The sequence below is a fragment of the Bombus fervidus genome, chromosome 16, assembly GCF_041682495.2.
Source record: "Bombus fervidus isolate BK054 chromosome 16, iyBomFerv1, whole genome shotgun sequence".
Lineage (NCBI taxonomy): Eukaryota > Metazoa > Arthropoda > Insecta > Hymenoptera > Apidae > Bombus > Bombus fervidus.
This window is the reverse complement of record NC_091532.1, coordinates 523,643-546,210: the sequence shown is the minus strand read 5'-3', so window position 1 is coordinate 546,210 and position 22,568 is coordinate 523,643. Positions and strand designations below refer to the sequence as shown.

At 35.3% G+C, this 22,568-nt stretch overlaps 1 protein-coding gene across 2 annotated transcripts in view; it reads left to right on the top strand.

Moving 5' to 3' along the window:
* Positions 1-1,273: 1,273 nt before the first annotated feature.
* LOC139995433 (lachesin) overlaps positions 1,274-22,568 on the top strand; it is a 258,770-nt gene continuing 237,475 nt past the window's right edge. For both annotated transcript variants that reach the window (XM_072018895.1, XM_072018894.1), the window contains exon 1: positions 1,274-1,427. In XM_072018895.1, the coding sequence (XP_071874996.1) occupies positions 1,334-1,427 (94 nt within the window). In that variant the 5' untranslated portion in view covers positions 1,274-1,333. The remainder of the gene's footprint in view (positions 1,428-22,568) is intronic.

Sequence of the window (22,568 nt, the reverse complement as noted above, 5' to 3'; positions counted from 1 at the left end):
TCTCGATTCGTACGTATAGTGGAACATCCATTTACATAGACTTATCGGAGATCGAGCAATTTATACCTCGAAATTCGTGTAATAGGAGTTCACCGCTTCTCTCCGATACCTATGATTTTTGGTTCATTTAATGGGAATTCACATTCAAATACGTGGACTCGATCGACAGTGGTTGATTAGATCAAGCACAAACTAAAATTCTATTCAAAAAACTTGAGTTCGTACAAACGAAATTCTAACGCGTAATAACGGAGGATTTTTCTTCGTTCGTAGGATATTTAAGAACGTAAAAATGCATAGAACGCGCACAATATGCGGAAATATCCAAAACATCCAAAGTACAGTATTCGTTATAACGTTTAATAAGTAAAATAGAATTTTGTCCAAGTCCTGTTCTTTTAATTATTATTTTTACGAGGATACGAATTTGAATAATATTCACGTAAATGCGATCTAGCGATCAATTGTTCCAAGGAACGTTCTTCTTATCGAGAGCAAATCATCCAAAAATTTTCAGTTTTTATATGTCGAGGTTAATACGTATGTATTAATAAGGAACGAAATATGTAATGTTTGAAATTATAAGAAAAAAGAAAAAAATAAAAAAGAGAATAGATCATACTATAAAGAAGAACGGTAGAAATCTAGCTCACTCTTCTGTTGCATAACTATAGGGTCAGAGTATCCTTTTATATAAAAATTGAACTCGATGGTGTAGAACGAAATTGCGACGATCATTAAATCATTAAATCACTTAACCTATCCGTAACGTATACAGACATAGATCGGTTTAATCATCGATCTTTATGAATTCGAATTACGATATCTTGTTTTTAAAATGTGTTTGTACATACTACTACGAGTGATAATATATTATACGCTCAGCTTCGTTTTCGTTTCATTATTACAAAGAAATTGAATCATTCTCGGTAGCGAATCGATGAAAAATCTTTTAAAGAGTTAAAAACACAAAACGTGCACACTAATCGAGAGCTGTTCCTTTTTATTCAGCAAACATCGTCTATCGTGTAATGGGATAATTAGAAACGCGCGATTCGCAAAGGTGACGGGTGTACATAGGACACGAGCCGATTGACAGCAGTTTCTTCGAGCACGTTGTCGGAAGGGGATGAAGCATGGTGGCCAAGTGGGGATGAACAGGTCGCCCCGTGTCGGGGAGAGAGCACTCTTGCTCGACTGGGGTTGAACCGTTGCCGAGGGAGGGGGATCCTCGTGCGCTTAGGATATACAGAGAACCCCACGAACTCGGAACTTCAGTCTGGACGCGACGAGCGTTACGTTCGTTGCGCGTGTTTCGCGTTAAAGTGAAATCATGTGCGAGAAACGTGGTATGTGCACGAGTAGACGACAGGTGCCTCTTCTAGTAGTGACTACTTTGTTAGTTGGCGTGCGCCCGGAAATAGTCGGTGAGTATGGAAAACGATTCGCATGCCAATCCGTTTTCTTTTGCCCGCGACGCGACGGTACCGCCGATCATCGTGCACGCGTCCTCCATCCTTCCGCTCTTCCCAGTGTGTCGGTCGGTGTTAATAAAAGTTAACCCTTAGTACTGCGGCACTATCACCGTTTTCACGGCATCCTTCACGCGCCAATTGTCCTCTCATCTTCCTTTCCTTCGTAACAACGAATATCTCGGCCGATCTTCTTAATTAAAACGTCCTGTCTATCGTTTCGAAATCTCCATCTTGGCACATCTACCCCAGTTTTACTACACTAGCAGCCCAATTTTATTCTATCGTACTTAACGATTATACCAACCGAAAGGTAGAAAATATAACCGTCGTCCTTTGGGAATCAAAATTTTTCGTTTCAAGAAGCTATATTACCGCTCGAGTGTTACTCTTTTCAGAGTTATCGAAGTGGATCACGCGGAAAAAAGCCTCGAGGGTTAAAGCAAAGGGTTAAATTTACTTCGCTGTCGTTCGCGAATCCTATCGTGAACGGTACACGCCGACTAAAATAGGAGAAAAATGTGCATATTGTTTCGTCGTTCCGATCGGCGGAAGGTTGTCGACGTGACGCTTTCGACAAATTTCGAAATTCTCTAGGATACTTTGCCGATTATGAAGCAAGCATATCGTTTTCGTTCTTTTTCTTACAATACGTATTGAACGGAATGTTCGTGCATCGTTTAACGCCGAAGGTTCGAATGTTGATCCGAACGAAGGCTTAAACGCGACGTAACGTAGAACATTCCGAATACCGAATGCGATTAATCGCGCTTAAAATTGTATATCTCATCGTATATGAACTATCGAATGTTGAACTGTGAGGTAGAAACAGCTACGCGTTTCTTTTTTTTGCTTCAAACGGTTATTTACAGACAATGTACGTGAAAATGTAAAAGGTCATATTATGATCGTACCCTATTGCGTTTACGGTTTTGCGGTGTCATTTCGAGCGTTTATTTTGATAAGACAAACGCGGTCGAAGAACGCACGGAAGAAACTAATTCTTATACTTGTTTGTTGGCTAAATTGCATTCGTTCGATACGACGTAACATTGAAAATAATAACGACAAGTTGTTAAATCCAAAGATATAAAGTTACCAAGTTTCGTAAAAAATCCTACGACAACTAATATCGTTCGAATGCGCAAGAGCGTGACAAAACGAACATTTAATTTGCAAAGCGAATAAAAAGTTAGGATTTTAGTAGTATGGGATCGATCGACTGCGTATTGAATTTTTAAATTGTTTCTCCGTAGGAAACGATAAACGTGATATTTCTTTCTCTGCGATATTCGTATGTTTAAACGAAAGAGTGCAATATCGTTCGATCAAATATTCTTAATTTGTAAAATATTTGTCGAAATTTACGATTTTTATGCAAGCTTGCCTTCTTATATTTCTTTGCCGGCAACTTCATTTTCTCCGGACGTAGATTGCGTCTAATCAACGTTTAATGGATTAATATCGTTTATAGTTTCTCGAGGCCATCGTTTGAAACAGAATAAACATTATCCGGAAATCCGAGAGGGGAAGAGAAATTGCTTGGCAAATAGCTGGGATAAGAGCGAGGCAAAAAATCCTTTCATAAATTCGTTTTCCGTGTCTCTTTTTCCGAGTGTCAAAATTATACTCCAATTTTTTGCTCGATATAAAGAGAGAGAGAGAGAGAGTCCGTTTCAATCTTGATGGTGCCACGTATTTCTCAATTATCTACAAAATTGAATCTTAATCTGGTCCATGCAATCGAAGCGCACAATCTTGCTTACCTACGTAACGTCCATTCACAATAACATTGATACGAATCTTGATACGAAAATTTAACTGACCTGACATTTCAATAGCAATATGCAGTTATTTATATTTAACGGGAATTTACTTTTCTCCAATTGGAATATTTCATTCGCGTTTCGATCAACGGTATGATTTTAGAGAATTTCACAGAAATACAAATATTAGATATAGAAAAAAGATTCTGTTTTTCTCTTCTCGCGACTCTTTTTCACGAATCGTATCGTTAAAAACGAAACTATTGTTACTAATAATAGAAGTAAAAGTTTCATCGGCTGCAAGGATAATCGACCGTGGATCTATCCATTTACGACCATTTTTTTTCATTTTCACCACATTTTTCAAGACATCCGAATACGAAGTAACGAAGTATATGGAAGATAAACTTAGAAGCAGAAAATTTGTTACGTCTAATACATAACTAATACACAATGGAAAAAGTTTCTATTTCTAACGAAAGTATTTTAAAGGGAAAATCGCTTTGTGGTCGAGAGAGAAGTTCTTCCTTTATCAATTTCGTTATTTTACAAACATGAAAGAGAAAGAAGTATACACCGTAAAGAGGACGTGGACACGCAGAAATTGGTTGTAACAGAGGTATAAAGCGATAGGAAGGATCGGTTTTTATTTAACATCGTGGACGATTTACTTTCTTGTTGACGCGGCTACGGCAGTCGTATAAATCGTAAGTTCAATTCGCACTCGTTTGAAATTTTATTCGCTTTATGACGTCCATCGTGGCGTAGTCCAATCCATTGTACGAAGTTTGACAGATGCGTTACGCGGTATATAGTAAAGTTGCGATTTCGCAAATATTGCCGTGTCACGTAGCTACTCCGTTTGGTTTCGCCGGATAAAATGCGAAAACACGTGGAGGCATAATGTCGAAATATTGAGCAGGTCAATTTGTACGCGTCGCGCTCTCGCAATGGCGCCGTTACCCCGCGAAATTTGTAAAAATTATCGCGATGAAAGCTCGCTTGTCATCGTTATTCGATAGTTTGCCTACAGGTTTCTTGTTTCTTATTCTTTTACATTCTCCTTCCTTGTTTTCCCTTTTTTTTTGTCGATAGAATATTTTACTTAAACATACACGCTCGTTCGTTTCTTAGCCTACTAAAAATGGTGAAATATAGGAAAAAAGAATTATTCGAACAAAAATCGTTTAGTTCGGGGTCGATAGAGGAAAATATGTCACTAAAATTGGATTTTTTTGTCCAAATTCGCACCTTTCCGAGAATTTTATTTTATCTTTATTTTTATAAATAAAATTTTATTTTTTTCAGCGAGTTCAATGCGCTGGATTTTCAATAGGCACCGAACCGGTTGGGAAACGTAACATCGATCGATCGTTTATGAAATATCGCGAATAATCGAGTTAAATACGAAACGAAATTTTTTTGAAAAATTTGTTAACAATAATCTCTTTTTTCTGTGTATTATTTTTACTTCGATTAACTTCCATAGGCAATGTCGTGTTTATCTGTCCGACTTATCTGTATGATTTCATAAAATTGAACCTCGATTTATGCTCTTCCTCTTTCCCGTATCTTTGAGATAGTATTTCAAGTTCTTTAATATCTTCTTTTTCCCGAATATATTCGTATTATTCGTTTTACGCTTCAAGTTACTTGTCGTTGGTTTAAACAAATTTTTTTTTCATTTTCTCTTAACGATACCAATCTTGAAAATGAAGAGCTTAAATCCGCGAAGAAGCTAACAAAGATTCGAAAGTTTCGGTAGAAGAAAATTCATGCCAAAGAACTTGCGGCATAACTTGTTACGATTTTGATGGAACATAGTAGGTACATCCTCGTCCATAAATTACCGAGCATTTAGTTAGCAGACGTAGAATAATGGTAAATTAATTTTACACTTGCAAAATCAAGTTGATACTTGCTAACTGTTTACATTGCGAGGAAAATTCAATTATTCTACGGAATTTGTAAAATCTTGTTATTACCTCGATGAATACTTTGTTTAAATTTAGCAACAGTCTAGTGCGTTATTTTTATGAAAAGTTTCTACGAAGAATCGTCAAATTTATTTCGATATCAAGTTACTTTGATCACTCTGGTCGTTCTAACGTTAAACACGATGTTAAATGTTAAAAAAGACCTTTCCTTTTGCAAATATTTTTATTCTTATATTTCTCGTTCAGCGGCAAAAAGTAATGGAAATTAACTCGACAAAAGATCGATTCGCGTCGCCAAAATTAGGACGTTTTAATTAGCAAAATCTCACCCTCTTTCATCAGGTACTTTAGTTTTTCATTTGCACGCGTTCGCTTTCTTATTATTTATTGTGGCGTAGTAGTGACTGTGTGTTTACAGCAACGTGACGTTTAACTTGGCGAGTACTAAAGCCAAATTAATTAGAATTAAGAAGGAAAGTTTCATTCGAAGCGCGTGGCACGGTTATGAACGATCGTTCTGCAACTCTCGTTAATTTTTTCCCTTCCATTTTCCTTCTTTCTTTTACGACAATTTATGGTGCAACGTTCGCTTCCGTGTTTCTTTCCTCTTATTCGTCGTGTTAATTCTATCGACCTTGAAACGCGAAATAGAAGCAAATTAAGCTCGCATCGTCAAATATCGCGTTACAAATTGAATCTAGTAACGCTAAAACTATCAAAATGACGGTTTTCGCTTGTTTGTTCAAATCTCCAGTTCTTGTTTGCATAGTTATTTAAAACGTAGAAGTCTTTTTGTCAATACCGATGGACATTTTTATCGAGACAAAAACGACGAGCGAAGTAGAAAAATGGTCCAAGCACATTTTTTTTGAAACTAAGATAGATACAGGATTTCTATTTAGACTTAATAATTTCTATTATTTTCCAAATCTTTATTCACAAAGATACGTATTCACGTATAGCAACGTGTCTTAATGTTTGGAAGTATACAGATTTTTTTATCAAAATTTATCTTTATCCAGTGCTTTCGCGAACTCGGCATATTTTCGCTCGGAATGATTTTCTCTTTGCGTGTCCTTCGCACGTGTTACGTTGATTCAGGTTTATTGTACCGTAATCATGTATGTATGTATGTACGTACAATATATTTAGGTAAACAAACACGTTACAAGTTTGTAGTTAGTAGCTAGTATGGGACTCGAAAACACGATCACAGTTTTTTAATTTCGTATGAAACTTTGAAATCGGTAATCGTTACATCGTAGACAAATCGGTGTGTGATCTGGTGTCGTCGATATAATCACGGATAAGATAAAATGTCACAGCGGCAAGCGAGCAAACGCGAGGAAAACGACATTTTCGAAATATATTCGTAGCCGCAAGGCGTGTCATTTTCACTTTACGTAACGTCACGAAAGTATCACCGGCTATGATTGGAATTTTTGTTTTAATTGATCGCTTATGATCGTATCAATCGCTACAGCAGGTTATCAACGATTCCCTCGAAATTCTACATCGAGTTTCGACTTTCGCAGTTTCTCGCTTTGAGTCGAAAAATATAAAACGTTAAACTGCGATAAATAAATTATTTGGCGTTAACGTAACGACATAGCGATAATATCAAATAATACGCTGATTGATAAAATTTAAAAGACGTTTAAAAAATATATATGTAACTCGTATACGTTGTTGCGTATAAGTTTGAAGTTATACTACGTTATAGAGGGACAACGGTTATTATAGCAATCGTTAAATAGGTAATCTCGTTGAAGAACAAGTAAAGACGAAGAAGAGGAGAGAGATTGATAATAAATCTTTACGATTTTCTGTTAACGGATTGCGGTAGCGCAGATTTGTTTCGTATGATTGAAAATTATTCGATGTCGATGAAGTCGAAGCGAAGTCGGAAAACCAATTTGTTTGTTCAGGATCAGTGTTTGACCGGACACATTTATTACACAGAGGAAACTCTTTATAATTATCGGCTGGTTTAATTACTCGACCTATGGCGAAACGTCGATGATTACGCGGTATAGAATAGAATTTCGTTGAAAGTGTTATAGAATTTCCTTGGAAATATTCTTACGCAACTTTACGTTCTATATTTTTGAAAATATAAATTTCAATCGACGTCGATTGGTTTTTTTTATTTACAGATTTCATTGAAGCGACGGAAAGGAGTTTGTGCTTTAAATATAATTCAGTTATATGTGGAATACGAATATAATGATACGATTTGAAAGTTTCTTTATCGTTTTCAACCATTCGATAGATGTAGTAGCTGTAATAGTTGTATATGATTGGATATAATATCAATACGATATCTATACTATCGTTAATTTTATAATCTCTTATTTATCGACAATCGCATTTTGAAGAATTTACCGTTTAAAGATAAAAAGTATATTTTTTGCTATAAGATTATCAGTTAAATTAAACTTTTTGATATTTAGCGACCTATATATATATATATATAATCAATTTTATTATCGAACGTCTAAGAATCAATACTTTCTTGAAGAATTGAACTGGAAACTAATTAGGTCGAGATGCTAAAACTGACATAGAATACGAATGTCTAATAAGAAGCAGAATCTGCTATTAGAAATCGAGAGGTCGAGATTTTCAAAACATCTGAAAATACGCTATTTCAAAAGACCGTCGTTAGACATATTTTGGAACATACCATTAAATATTTTTTACCACGAGAGTTTCTATTTGCGATCTTACCAGCTGGAAGAATTTGTTAAATCGTTAAATCGAACTCTATGGAACTAACGAACATAATAGTTGTGAAAGCAGCTTTTTAAAGTATTTGTCGTTCATTTTTTAACTCATTGACCAATTTTATGCAGTTATACGTTTTCAGGCAACGAAGTATTCTGCTTTCGTCGAATATTTGTTTCATCGATATAGCGTGAAATAATCTGGAGCAAAAAGGAACAGCGCTGATTAGCCTCGCAACGCAAGAATATTTGCAAACGAAGAAAAATATTTCGTTACAACAGAATAAAATTACAGACTATTATGGATTTATTTAACGCGGCTTTGCTCAACTACGCTCACTTTTCATATTCTTCGACTGTTGTTTCTATGCTTTTCAATCATTTTATTCTCGTAATTATCATTCGTTCAGTCACTTTCAATCGCTACGTTCATGCAAAGCAGATACGTTCGTATTCGTATAATAATATTTTTCGATACGATTCGTTTGATAGATACGATAATTTAAAACTCGATCGAACAAGATGTAAGATAATTACTAACGTCGATGAAAAAATTCTATAAAAATTATTAGACGAAACCGAAGCCACGAATTTCAAGTCCACCTTTTCACGTTATATCAGTTGATGGTTCAACTGTTCCCAGCTTGTTCGGATCGGTGTAATAACGTTTAAAATGACTGTAAAATGAGAATTGTCAGTTTTATCTCTTACGTATTTTTTAACGACAATGATACACAAAACGTCACAGTTGTACGAAATGTACCGTTGCAGTAATCGTCGTTTTGAAAAGATTACTCATATACTAATTTTAATCGAAGGGAAAGGTCGATCCCAGTATGTATTCAGTCCAAAATATTACTAAACACTGTAAAATGTCACGACCTAAAAAAGCATTCGTAATTCGTTGATTCAATGATTATCTACGCTTTGAAAATTTAACGTAGAGATACGTTGATCGCTCTGAAAAACCTATGTACGATAACTACGAGAATGAAAATTGATTCAACGATTAACCATAATAAACATTTCAGCTTAATAAACGGTTTGATGAAATATCCTTCTTTCGTTAAAAATATCCAACGATTTGCAAAATAGCACAAGTTCAGGCTCTACGGTTCTATTTACAAAAAAAGGTGATTGTTTAACAATGTCAGAAATATGAAATTAACGAAGATGTATATATGAACGATACTGAAAACGAGGCAGGAAAAATTGATAACAAATTTTAAAAAATACACGAAACGACTATTTTTTCGAGATATTTATCGGTAAATTTGTGCCGTTGGAATTCGTAGCTACAATTACTAAAATATGATTCAGGATATACACACATGCCTTTATAGATAGCAGAAATAATTCAAGGTGAATCGAATTTATTAACTATTCAGCTTGCTTCGTTTTGTTAATTTAATAAACGAATCGTCGTATTCTTAGCTTTTCCATTGTCCTTTCTACGACGAGATACTTCGGCATAAAAACTTGATCATTTTGCATCAACGTTTCGTAACTTCCGTGACTGGGGCACGTAGCAAAATTTCAGCCTGGGAACATCTTGGCCGTTACGTTCAAATTTATTACTCATTTGGGTATCGTTCTGACAAGTTAAAGCAAATAAAACGCAACGAATTGGGAAAATGGGAAATGGAAGAGTGTCGCTAGATGATAAACGTCGCCTTAATAAATTCTCCTTACCGACAAAATTGATTTAAACTATCAATTATAGCAAAATACAGCGCGAAATTGTAGATCAATTAGGTTAGAATAGGAAATCCTATGAAATATTGACGATGAGAGTCGGTTCAATTTGCCAAGTATATAAATATTCTACGCAGGATTTTCACTCGAAAATTTGGATTGCATTATAAATATTCAATATTCGTTTATACTTGTGTAATATACGAGGTAATATAGCATAATATGCGTACTAGGGTGGTGGGAAGTATTATCTAATATTAATATTTATGCATACGATGCGTATTATGCAAATAATTCTATGAATGCGGCTTATTACGATATTACGAAACGCAGTGTATCATGATGTATAGAAAACGGAAAATATTACGCGCAGAAAGCACGTATCTAAATTTGTCAATGTTCTTCTCAGCGAGTGAAATGAAAATTTAGTTAAAAATAATAAAGTAAAGATCGTAATTGGAAGTAGAATATAATCGATATTTCTCAAACTACAGTATTTTTGCCGTTTCAAATTTTTCTGCTCTTTAAGCGATACCAAGTATTCTACCATAAGATGCTTAATACCTTCAGAATTTAGCGTGTAAATAATTAACGCTATCTCGGATTAACTTCCTTTAACTTTGCTTTATTGCGACTTAATCTTGATTACATGCTTGGTAGAGGCGTGAAAAGTAACAAAATGATTTTTAGCAACATAGCTAAGCTAGGATTTAAATCGATACTGATTTAAACTACTAATTGCCTGCTTATGAATAAAATTGAACGAATTGTTATTTTTACTAAGAAAAACGACATTTGCGAAATGCTTATGCACGTTTGATACGACTTAAAAGTACTTTTCATTTCTAGTTTTCTTTAACGTTCGTGATTTTTTTGAAAGCTCTATTTGTACTCGTAATTTTGGAACTCTGCATAATTAGTACGTATAATAGAGTTATCATATGAAGCCTACCGCGAAACGCGGCTTGGACTTCAAAGGAACATCCAACGTACAAAAGTGATGATACACGTCATTTGTATAAATGCCAGCTAGTTCCACGTAATTTCGCTTACAACTTTCGCGGGGCCTTTGTGTTTCAACAACTTCAATTATAAAGTAATCTTGTGTAATTAATTCCATTGTCGAATATTTCAAACTCTTTATTTTCCATTTTTGATCGCGTTGGTCATTTAAAAATATTTTTACAATATTCTCCTAACTATTTCGGCATTGTTCTCGGCTTTAAACGTTACGTTTATAAACATAAAATTGAAAACAATAATTTTTTTATAACTATATATTCATTCATAGATTATTTCAACGTGCAATATCTTTCTGCTTACAGGTATGTAACAGATTCGTGATATACACGTAAGAAGGATTTTTAAGTACCATTCGTACGAAATTCAGCCTTGTTTCAATTACAAATAGAAAGTTCAGCTACGACGTAAGTACATATTTCGGTCATTTTATTTCACGGTAATGACTTTTTTTTTTTATAAAATGCCAGCGATCGAACCGTATACGAAGTCTTCGAATAAAACACGTTTTTAAAGAAGCGATCCTCGCAAAAACAGGAAAATAAATTCGACAAAGTAATTTATGAAATTATCTACACGTGCAACGAGTACCGCGTCGAATGCATGGCTTTTTCAAATAGAATAAAACGTTTCAATTTTTTCCAATTTTTCATATGTACGTGTTAGCGCGATAACTTTTAAAATACTTCAGCGTAATAACAAATACTCCAAATATAGAAAGAAGTAATAACCACGAATAACAATAAAATATTCATGCTATAAAAATGATAGAACGCTTATTAGTACAAATAAAAGTACTGGGAAACATCACGCGATAAATGTTATAATTTTGATGTATCAACAAGTACAGATTATGCTATCAAACGATAACATTAGATATTTTAAAGTAACGTTTTAAAGGTTGACTAAATATAGAATAATGGAAATTTGAAGGAATTATCGCTCGACCGTGGATTCTTACGCGTTTTTTTTTACACAAAAATACATAAAGTGCGTTTAACTCGTGATAACGTATTTAATAGGTGAAACGAATCTCTGTTTAGATTCCATTTCTTTAAATTCGGTTCACAAAGATACGAATTTGAATAAATATTCGCAGTCTAATCGTTATTAACTTATTAGCGTCAGTTTTATCAGTCGGAATGACCTCTATGTTCCATACGTATAAAAATCGGTTGTGACAACCCCTTAGCTATTTAGAAGTGCTCTCTTTGCCGAATTAAAGTAGTGAATGGGGTAGGTCAAGGAGCAAGGGTTGCAGTTAATAACGCTATCTCGATGACGGTATAATTTCATTGAAGGTCAATAGACAGATGGTCGGTCCGCAAGTATCATCGAGATCCTTTGCCCATAAAATTGATCAAATTCTGAGATACGGTGTACCGGCAAACGCTTTGAATCCAATAAAGAGGATTAAGTGTACTGAGCTGTAAACACGGTGTGATTGAATTCTAGGGGTGACGAGGAAACGCTCTCTCTCTCTCTCTCTCACTCACTCACTCTCTTCTCTTTGCCATCTCGTATCCATTTTTTTCTTCTTGCTTTCGTTCTCTTCCCTCTTTCGTTTCAACTCGCTTGTCTTTAACCCTCGATGCTACTCTCGATCTCTATTTTTCTCTCTCTCTCTCTCCTTCTCTCGATTTTCTTCCCCGGTGTCTGTTTCCTTAGATTTCATGGCGAGGAACAGTGCAAGGACGTGACGCCGCTGCGTCGACGTTTCTTAACTTTCATTACAACGGAGAATGTCGCGACATTAACCTCTTTTGAAATCGAGTACCGTCTGTATATGGGCCGGATGTCTCGCAAAACCTGCGCGTATGCTTCAGTTCGAAGTTTCTCTTCGTTCGAATACCGATACGTTGGAGTTTTTTTGAACTGAGAAATTTTTTTATAGATTTACGGGCCCTTTCTCGATAAATAATATTATCAGTTTGCTCGAAAAGTTCTGTCCCTTATTGAGGCCACTTCTTTCGTGATTTATAGTTTTCGTTCATAAGTATACTACGGATTTTTATGAAAATTCATATTTTTGCGAATATATTCGAACAAGTAAGAGCTCGATAGAAAATTCTTTCACCCATCAAACGTCATAGAAAGCGCTATATCTTAAATACTTTGCTTAAAATTTTGTCGTATCGTGTTCGTTCTGCGCAATTTTGCATTTTCAAATTTCAACCAACTGCATTTGTATTTATTACGTGTACATATACGTATAGCTCGTTATTAAAGGGGTTCTTGTCGAAACACTCCGTTTTTCCTAATTTACGTGGAAGAAGAAACACACACGTTGTACCTTTGCAATACGTTAGTTTATTTATACGATGGTATCGTTATAAGTAACAAATTTATGTTTTACATTTTATGGAAACAGGACAAATTTTTAAGGACTTCTTCGTTTAAAGACACAGTTGTCAATTAAAAGAAAGAACCGAAACCTTCGTTTCAATTTATCGCTTTTTCTCACGAGACCTTTTCCCAAAAGTTTTTCAATTGCCATTTACTTTTAATGCACGATAACAGGTTTGTAGGGATCTATATAGCGTCAGATGTTTCCTAAATATCATTTTACGAACAACGCGAATTTTGTATCCTTAAAATTTTGCAACTGACAATTCAGTGATACGTGTAGTATAGTATAGACACACAGGTATTTATGATAATTGGAATTATGTATTGGTTTCGTCTGTATACAAGTTTACTTATAAATTATTTATATTTACCTAATTATCAATTGTGAAATTATTTCACGAAATTATCATTCTGTTGTATTTAGATTATAAATACACAGATATATATATATATATCGATGTGATTATATTAAACGTTATTTGTCGTTTCCTCGTATTTTTCTGATTATAAACAAAGGAGTTTATAGCAGTAATATTTCACCGTGATTTGTTCGTTCGCTTGAAATTTACGATTATAAATATTTTACAGAATACTATCATCGGTGGATCGATATTAAAAATACAATTCAGCAGGGTACATGTGCTCAAAATTACCATACGTTAATTACGCGTATCTTTGTACGAACGTACTCGCTTGGTGAAAATATTGAATCTGCCGCGTACAAGTGTTACGTGTTGCAAATTCATCTTGCTTACGCGAGGAGAGCAAATACATAAATAAAAAATCGGCGCTCTTCTCCAGGATCACAGGGAAAAGCAAATTGAACGTAGAGAGAATATTCTATCAGACAAATTATATTATTTTCGTGAAAAATACGTATTATTCGTATTTAGGAAAATGTATCGGATTAATATGTATATTCGCATTGCGATTACTCTCCATATTCGTATCGCGACACGCTAAGGACGAAGTTTCAAAGTTGACACTTCTTGCAAATACGAACAAATTCAACGAATCGCTGAACGATATATTTTCGTTTAAAAACGTTTGACGTAAAACGTTTTGATAATAATTTGTTTGTAAAATATTAATTTTCTGTTGTTCTCGAATTCTCTCGTTAAGGTGTCTTTGTTAGCTCCGAATGTCTCTGTTTAATTGCAACGACGGTTGAACGATCAAAGTGAAAATTAATATATCGCGCAATCATTTATTCCAATAAAATACTAAGGCATTTTTCCGAAAGAGACCTTTGTTTTTTCTTGTTCAGCGTGCGATCGATATCGCTACAATGCTATCTGTTTTATTTCGTTTTCAAAAGCGAATTCTAGTCGTGGTTCGTTAGTTCAGCGCTTAAACACTAACTAAACAAACTCGACTCTACAACGATCGACAACTTGGCGAAAATCATTTGGATACCTGTCGCTGTATTTTACATATAAACTTTTTACCGCGAGTTCGCTTCCTGTTTCATTCCTTATCGACTGTTTAACATCTTTAAGGCAAGACTTTGTTAACGTAGGGGTAATTATTGTCCTCTATTTTCTAGTTGTATTCGTTCGTTCGAAACGTATCGACGAATATGTAAGTGACAAGACAAGTGACGTACTGAAAAGTATTTTTAAAATGCTGGAAGATAACAACGCGTTCCTACTCAACTATATTTTTGTCTCTGTTTGTTTCTGCTCGTTGTATCTTTGAATCTTTTGAGATGAAACGAACACGATGAAGCGTTTTAACAGGGGTTAAAAACACGCGTTTTTTTTTTTTTTAATTGCAACGAGTCGTTTCGTTAAACATAGTAACGCGTTACTTCGTTAACGAAATTTGTCTGTAAGGAGAATAATACACGTAAAACAGGATAAACTGTTGTATTTTTTCTTCTATTTTTAGTTTATAACCCTAAGGAACCATAAAGAATTTCCTCCTAGTCATAACTCGAAAAACACGTTTGTGTCACGTTTCTAACAAAGGTGCGGTACGTGCCCAATATTCCTCGAGATATTAATTCTTTTGGGAGAAATTTTACCTTCGTAAAACTTAATTAAATAATTACAATAAAAAGTTTTATTTCAAATTTTTCAACGCACCATACCATTTGGTTCGGCGTCTGTGAACGAGATTGTCTTGCTCGTAGTAACGACGTAATATACGTATAAAACGAATGGTCGTAGAAGATGGCCGAATTCTGTCGATGCAAAAACATTAAATTCGATGGTATTGTTTTGTTTATGACGTCGAGGGAAAACGATTTGAAGAAAGTTAGCTCAGCTTGTAAAATCGTTTATCAAGATTTCCTTTCCACGATGACATCGACATTCTTTGCACGATTTCCCACGATTTCCACGAAGCTCCCAATCGATGGCAAACTGCAGTAATAGTTTCCAGTACAAGAGAAGTGCTCTGTGCCCTTAAACTTACCCCCATCCATGCCTATCATCGGCTATTACGAGAATTCTGTTAGCTGGAAAGTTTCGAAGTGGTAATTCCCAAATGTGCAATTATTCGTCACATTGACTATCAACCCGTGTTTCGTGCTCCTCCGGATTCGTTTGAATTTGTGCATTCTGTATGAATTATATCGCGACAAAGTTACCTAATCTCTCGTTATCGAAGAAGAATTTTTCCTTGCTAACAAAGTTTGGATAGAAGAAAATGCATCTCTTATACGATAAAAATATTCGTCACTGGAATATCGTGATTCGACATCCGTTTCTTCCTTTCGTTTCTACGCTGTTCGACGATATCTTTTGAACATCTACTTCTTTATTTTCTCTATCGACATTTTCTTTTCGATTTTCGCTTATCCAAAAAATTTGGTCGAAGTAACGGTCTTAGGTATCAACTTGTAACGCTAATAGTAAGAAATACGTACGGTAAATATATAGAGTAATAAATACACAGTCATCGGAAGAAAGGGAAGGAAGTATCGCGATCGAACAATCTTTCGCTGTTGTTGTAACTGTTCGCGGTAATCTTATAATTTCCATCGTCGATTATAAATGTTTTTTAATCAGTGTTGGTAATTTCACTCGTCGTTACATATCACGTTCAGGTTCTTAAGCTATTAGCATGTTGTATGGTACATCTACTGGCAGACTATCATCGGCTAATGTATTCAACGCCAGTTTTCTTGGGCATAAACGTATTTCGTTGTCGCAGAGGTGCAAATCATAACTAATACGACACTTACTTGTACGTGAATTATGTACTTGTACTCAGTGGCCTGACTGTAATTTCGCGAGGATAATACGAGCTATGGCCCAGTAAGATTTGAATATCCGCAAGTTCGCAGTAACCAGCAGTGATATCGATCCTAGGTTAAGGGACTGCTGTGCACGCGATCGAATTCTGTAACGCGATTCGCTGTCAAACCTGGTCTCTCCTATCAATTTGTGCCCGGTATAATTCATTCAGATTGTAAATTAACATGAAAGTCAAACATATTGCGAAGTCATATTAGATGACGATGACTCGGGATTTTCGGCAGTTTTCTACAGAAATTCCATTATTTCGCATTTACCGTCAAAGTGTATTTTATGATATTTACAACGTACAATTAATCATAATGATTAATTGTTTCCCGTGTGATGTGATTTTCAGTGCATATTCAGTGCATATTCAGTGCATATTCAGTGCATACGTAATACGGATAATACGTTTGATTCTAAATTTCATTTAAATTAAACGCGACAATAAAAAAGGAATGTTAACGACACGAACAGTAGCGCAACTTATTAAAGCTACCTCGTATAAAATAACTTACGTATAATTTCTATTAAGAAGCTTTGCTTTGTATTATCGGTCGAGATAGAATTAAGGCACATTTGTCAGAAACGGTTTTTCATCCGTGGTGTATAATTTGAAGCAAAATGGTTGCCCGATACGATAGAATTTCATCGCTTTATCGGTTATCTTACCGAACAATTGCCGTTTCGAGGTTTCTTATTTCGCGTTGCTGATTTGTTGTATAACTCGATACCAACAATTTTTCTTTCTAAATATAGAACATCGCATGATACACCTACGACCTTATAATAGCTTGCTTTTCAGTATTTGTAAGCTTTCACTCTGTCCGACCGAATCTCTGTAAGACCTGAACAGCTTGCATCGCGTAAAGTTCACGAGTTTTCGTAGTAAATACTAATGTTAACAACAATGTTAATTAATACCGCTGTAAATTTGTTCATATTTAAGTAGTACCCGATACGCGAAAAAACATGAAATTTGAAAATTATATATCGATCGTGTTTATCGTACGAAATTACTTTCAGCGAAACTCATTTATCGATTAACTTCAGCGAAAGTCATTCGCGTATTAAATATTAATCTACTTTTTACCAGTTGCTACATCGATGTTGCTTCTTTTCCGCGTTTTCCATTGTGTACATCGTTTCTTACCCCTTCTCTGTATAACTTTTACAGGAAGTCGAGTAACCTGAAGATCGGTGCTTAGTGACTTTGTGTAACAGAGACTTGGTCGCTTCGTTTATCTTTTCCCTTAAAATCTGGACAAAAGCGAAAGAAATATCGCGTACTTCGCTTTGCTCAAGCAAGCGCCTAAGATTTACTCGTCTTACGTTTCTCGAAAAAGTAATATTCTTTTGATCGATTCGTTTCTATATTATACGACGCGAACTATTTTGATAAACGTTTCTCGAGAAAATGAATGTCACAAAAAGAAACCGAAAGAATCACGCGGTAAAACATTTGTTTCGCTAAGTTCTATTCGTCAAATCGATATCTCGATAAATACCCGTTGTAAATTAACACGTTAAACGAGTGAGAAAATAAATTCTGAAAACAGTTATTTTTAACACGAAAAATGCAATTTTAGATTATGACGATGCATTTTATTCGGGAAATATTAATTACGTATTATGCGTATAGTTCAATAATTTGACCATAATCGGTATGGCAGTCAGCGTCCAGATACAACTTGTTGCAGAAGGCAAGAACGATGCGACGTTACTTCTGAAATTTCAGACGATTTTAATAGGTAGAAAATAACACCACGCATCTGCCTACCGTCTACCATACGACAGCCGCTTTATGTTCTTACGTTGCGACGTTTTCGTGATCGCTTAATTCACTACCCGACCGAAAGAATATTGCTTTCTCGTAACCAACATTTTTTCTAAATTAAAAGAATACTGTTCGTTTTTATCTAGTAAAAAGTTATCCTTTATCTAATGTCTAACACGAGAAAATATTTCTAACTAGTAGTTAGGGAGAATTCGTACTCTCGACGTTTAATAAAGCGTGAAAAGTATGAAAAATATAATTTTATACTTAATTTTATACCAGAGTGTCGTATAGCGGATAACGAGCCTTAGGAAGCGAATTTTCTTCGTAAAAATGTATCGAATGCATGGTGTAATTTTTGTTTAACGGGGATTATTTATAAAGTACTTTTTCCAAGTGTTATTCGTAAATCTGGCGAACAATTATAATTACGAGAAAGTAAAGTTTGGAAATAGGAAAACTCGGAAACGCGAGGTTTCATAACGTTTTGAAGCTAATCTTTCTCATATTTTTCCTTCTAATTTCTTTTCTATGTCCCGCGATTAAATTTTATAATACATCCCTGTCATCGAATCCCATTCTTTGCGTTCTCTTCGTCGATCTGGGCTATCGTATTCTTTTCCCAATTTCACTTTGCATACGATTACATCGTATAAAAAGATCATTTTTGTCTAATATATTTTCTGATTATTACGACCTTATGTCCAATACGGTCGTAATACTATACAATAATATTTAACAATACGGCTTTTGTACCACACGCAATACCGATTTGAAAATTACCGATAAGCATAGGTGAAAAGTTAATAATTAATTCGTCGTAATTTAATTAAAGTCTTGTTTAACCAAGGAGTACATACAGATTAAGACAGAGCCCGGAATATGATATAACTAATTAAGGAACCATACCGCTGGTTCGACGCGATAACGACAGAACTCGAAAAGGGTAAACTTTAGAGGGGAGATGTTTTGAAATTTACAAACAAATTTTCGCCAGTCGTTTCAACGATATTACAAGACGGTACGACGAAAGGAGTACAACCTACCGCTGCTCGTGGCGTCACGAAACAACCGAAGACGAGCCAGTCTGTTGTAAGACTAAGGCCAGATTAGTAACGATATAAGTATATAATTTTGCTCTCTGACGCAAAACTGATGAGATTGTAAATATATCGTTTCACACGATCGATAAAAGCGAAAACATAACGCGCAGACCTTGTCTATTCGATAGAAGCAAATTTCACATTTTTTGAGTAGTGCCACTATCGAAGCAACGCGATTCAGCGATTTGCGAATCTAGAGAATTCCAGGAATAAACGAATATTTAAATAGCAGGGAAACGCGGCGAATAAACGACGAAATATAAATTAAAAGGAATAAGTTTGAACACAGTGGTCAAAGTATCAGTGAAATTCCGGCAACAGGTTTGCTTTTATTCGAAACATTTAGCTTTTACCAAACGTCGAATCGGTAGATACGCATTTTTGAGTAAAAATATTTATGGAATGAAATTCTTTGCGTTCTTCTTTTTCCGCGTTGTTTCCACGTTTATGCTTTTTTCTATTTTCGTTGACGATGGAGAATATTCGAAATATTTAACTCGGCTCGTTTGAACGATTCCACGTCCACTTGGAACGATCCAACTTCATTTTCATTTGGAAGAATTAAAACGATACGAAATCCGAACGAGATACAACGGTGAATTAAAACTTGCGTACATTGCGCGATGCGTTATAATTAATGACGTTTGGAAACAGCCTCGGGATTCATTATTGTTGATTCTTCGTAGCCAGTGATTCGGCTTCTGACAGAGTAATGCAAAGTAGACGAGAAAACCGAATTAATCATTCGTATCGGCGCTTCGGGGCGTTTCTGTTTATCGCGTCGTTTTTTTTTCCACCTGATCGAGTTAATTATATCACGATCGGACGCGGGACTGGTTCCGGTCCATGTCGATACTTTATTTGTTCGTGGCTGCTCGTTAGAATTTTCGTCGTATTTGTAAGCTGAATATCGTTATCGTTAACGCGAACCGCCTTCCGCGTCGCTTGCTTCGTTTCGAGCTTATTTGTTAAAAGTATAAACGCCCTACGAATATTTATAAATGCGAATCGATATACAAAGATGACAGAAAAGTATATTTAGCGATAAGTATATTTTCGTCGATTTTTAATTCGTTATATTTCTTTAAAGAAACATTCCGAAAATGTTTGGGCGTAGCTTGAATCTCCGTGTCTGTCAAACTATCCTTTACATATATACGTACATAGACATACGTAGATTTATATCGAATTATAACGGTTTGTAAAAACGTACAAACACGACAAATTAATAATTCTAACCAGTTTTCAGAGGACACGATCGTTGGAACAGGAGTGTCCAATGTAATAAAGTTTGATTACGTGGAAATAACGCGAGGGAAGCGTGTCGCTCATTGTCGGCTAACGCGGTTATCTATACTATTTTCCGAAGATGAATATTTCCGATAATGACACGTACGGTAAAGAGAAAATAGAACAAACAACGTGTAATTCATCGGTGATGGTAAGCAGAGGCACGTCGAGTGATTTCAGCGTGTGCTCGGTGAACGGGAGAATAATTCATAGATGAAACGCGGATCCTTGTGCGGCCGGTATAAAATATGTGCGGCTGGTATTGAAGCCACAACTTGGCGGGTTTATATGCACGTCGTAGGGTATACATAACTCTATGTGGCTTGATCGAAAAAGAAAGAGGACGGCGAAGAGAGAGAAAATAGAGGTAGCGAAAGATGCGAAGAAAGACATAAAATTTTATTCTCGTACAAACGTGGATAAACTGACAACGGACGACGGACAGTTTCCTAGATCATGAGACGATCGTATCGAGCGTAAGCTTTCCTCTCGTAATCATCGGAATATAGCATCGATGTGTTTCTCTCGAGTGAATACGCACGGTTACCAAGAGTTATGGTGAATTTAAAATGGTTCTCTTGTAGAGATTATCAACGACTCGGTACCACGACGAGTATTTTTTCATTACTGCGATTTTTCCGATGATTTTCCGAAATGTCCCCTGGACGCGATATTAACAAGAATAAGCGTAGAAAATATAAAGAAGAATGTACTAAATTAACATTTGCACCTTCGAACAAAAACATGTTCAGAATTTATTTTTACCTCATAATTTTGTTTAATCTAGACGCATAGTTAATTAACTGTGTTATTTATCGCTATCATTATTATTATAAAAGAATACACGCGTCTTTATGATAGAGTTTATCATATCATTTCCTATAATTAATTTTCATTTATATTCTGTAACGCAATTCATTTTCCAGCGATTATAGTGTAATTAACATAAAAGATCTGAATGCACATATTTTCTCGTGCATTGTTCTAGATAAACTTATCGTTCGGACTATACAATTTTATTGTAGACAAAGTACGACAAACGGTATCGTAAGACGAGATACACGCATAAATGTAATAAATACAATATTCGACGATGCCTTGATTAAAATAATTAAAAACTCGCATGATCGCTGTTGGAACAAAGCAAAGTTACCACCTAACCCGTCAAAGATCGTATTTTTGATCGACTTTCCAAAGGAACTTAAGACACACGGGTTTGCAAACTTTAAACGATGTAGCGTTGTAAGAAATTGTAGAACTGAAAAAAAGTATCTTAGGTGAAAAACGCACGCAGGATAAAGTGATATTCTATGCGCGATAAAACAAGATGAGCATAAATTTGTCGGTGAATTTGCATGAGGAGGCTGAGTCCAGGCAGGCGGTAGGACTTAGCGATAAATTTTTATGAACTTTCTAGAAAGATATTGATTTACTTCCTCGTGCGGTTCGTTTTATAATTGAACGAGAAAGCAGGAATGTAAGATTATTTAAAAGAAAAGAAACCGTTTCATTTCGATGTAAATTATTAGAATTCAAGTTTTGTTTGCTTATCGTTAATCGAGTCGTTCTTCGTTAAATTTTTTAATTATTTTATTTATCGTTCGTCATATTCTCGCAATCACGTTAATCCGCCAACTTACGCTCTTTTACGTTCTACTTGCATTCCTATCCTTCCTTAACCACTATCTTCAGAGAGAAGATAATTTTTAGAAATTTTCTAAAAGTAGATAGCCAGTTTTTATGTTTAGCTTTAGGTTTATTTGTTTATAAGTTAGGTTTAAAAACTATTTCTTACGGTTTTGCCAGTTGCTTACCTACCTTCCGAGAAATAGCTCGAGGTGACCAGATCCGATGCAAGCGAAAATGCATCGCATCGTAGATCGTCGAAGTTGTTCGAACAGCTTACGTGGATTTGTCGGCGGCAACTTTGGTCAACTTTTCCTCGAAAGAAAGAAAGGGAGAAATGAGATATCCAATGGTGTGTTTGGAATATGTATTCAGTGTGACGAGAAACGCCATTTATTTAATGATATTATAAAGAAAATCACTTTTATACGCATGTATAGAATTAACGAGACTCTGTCGTCTCTTTTGTAATCGAACGGTCCGAGGGAAGCGATCCGAGGTTCCTTCGAGGCTTTAGATCTTCGCGATGAGTAGAGTACGATGTATTTTAATCTGACACTGA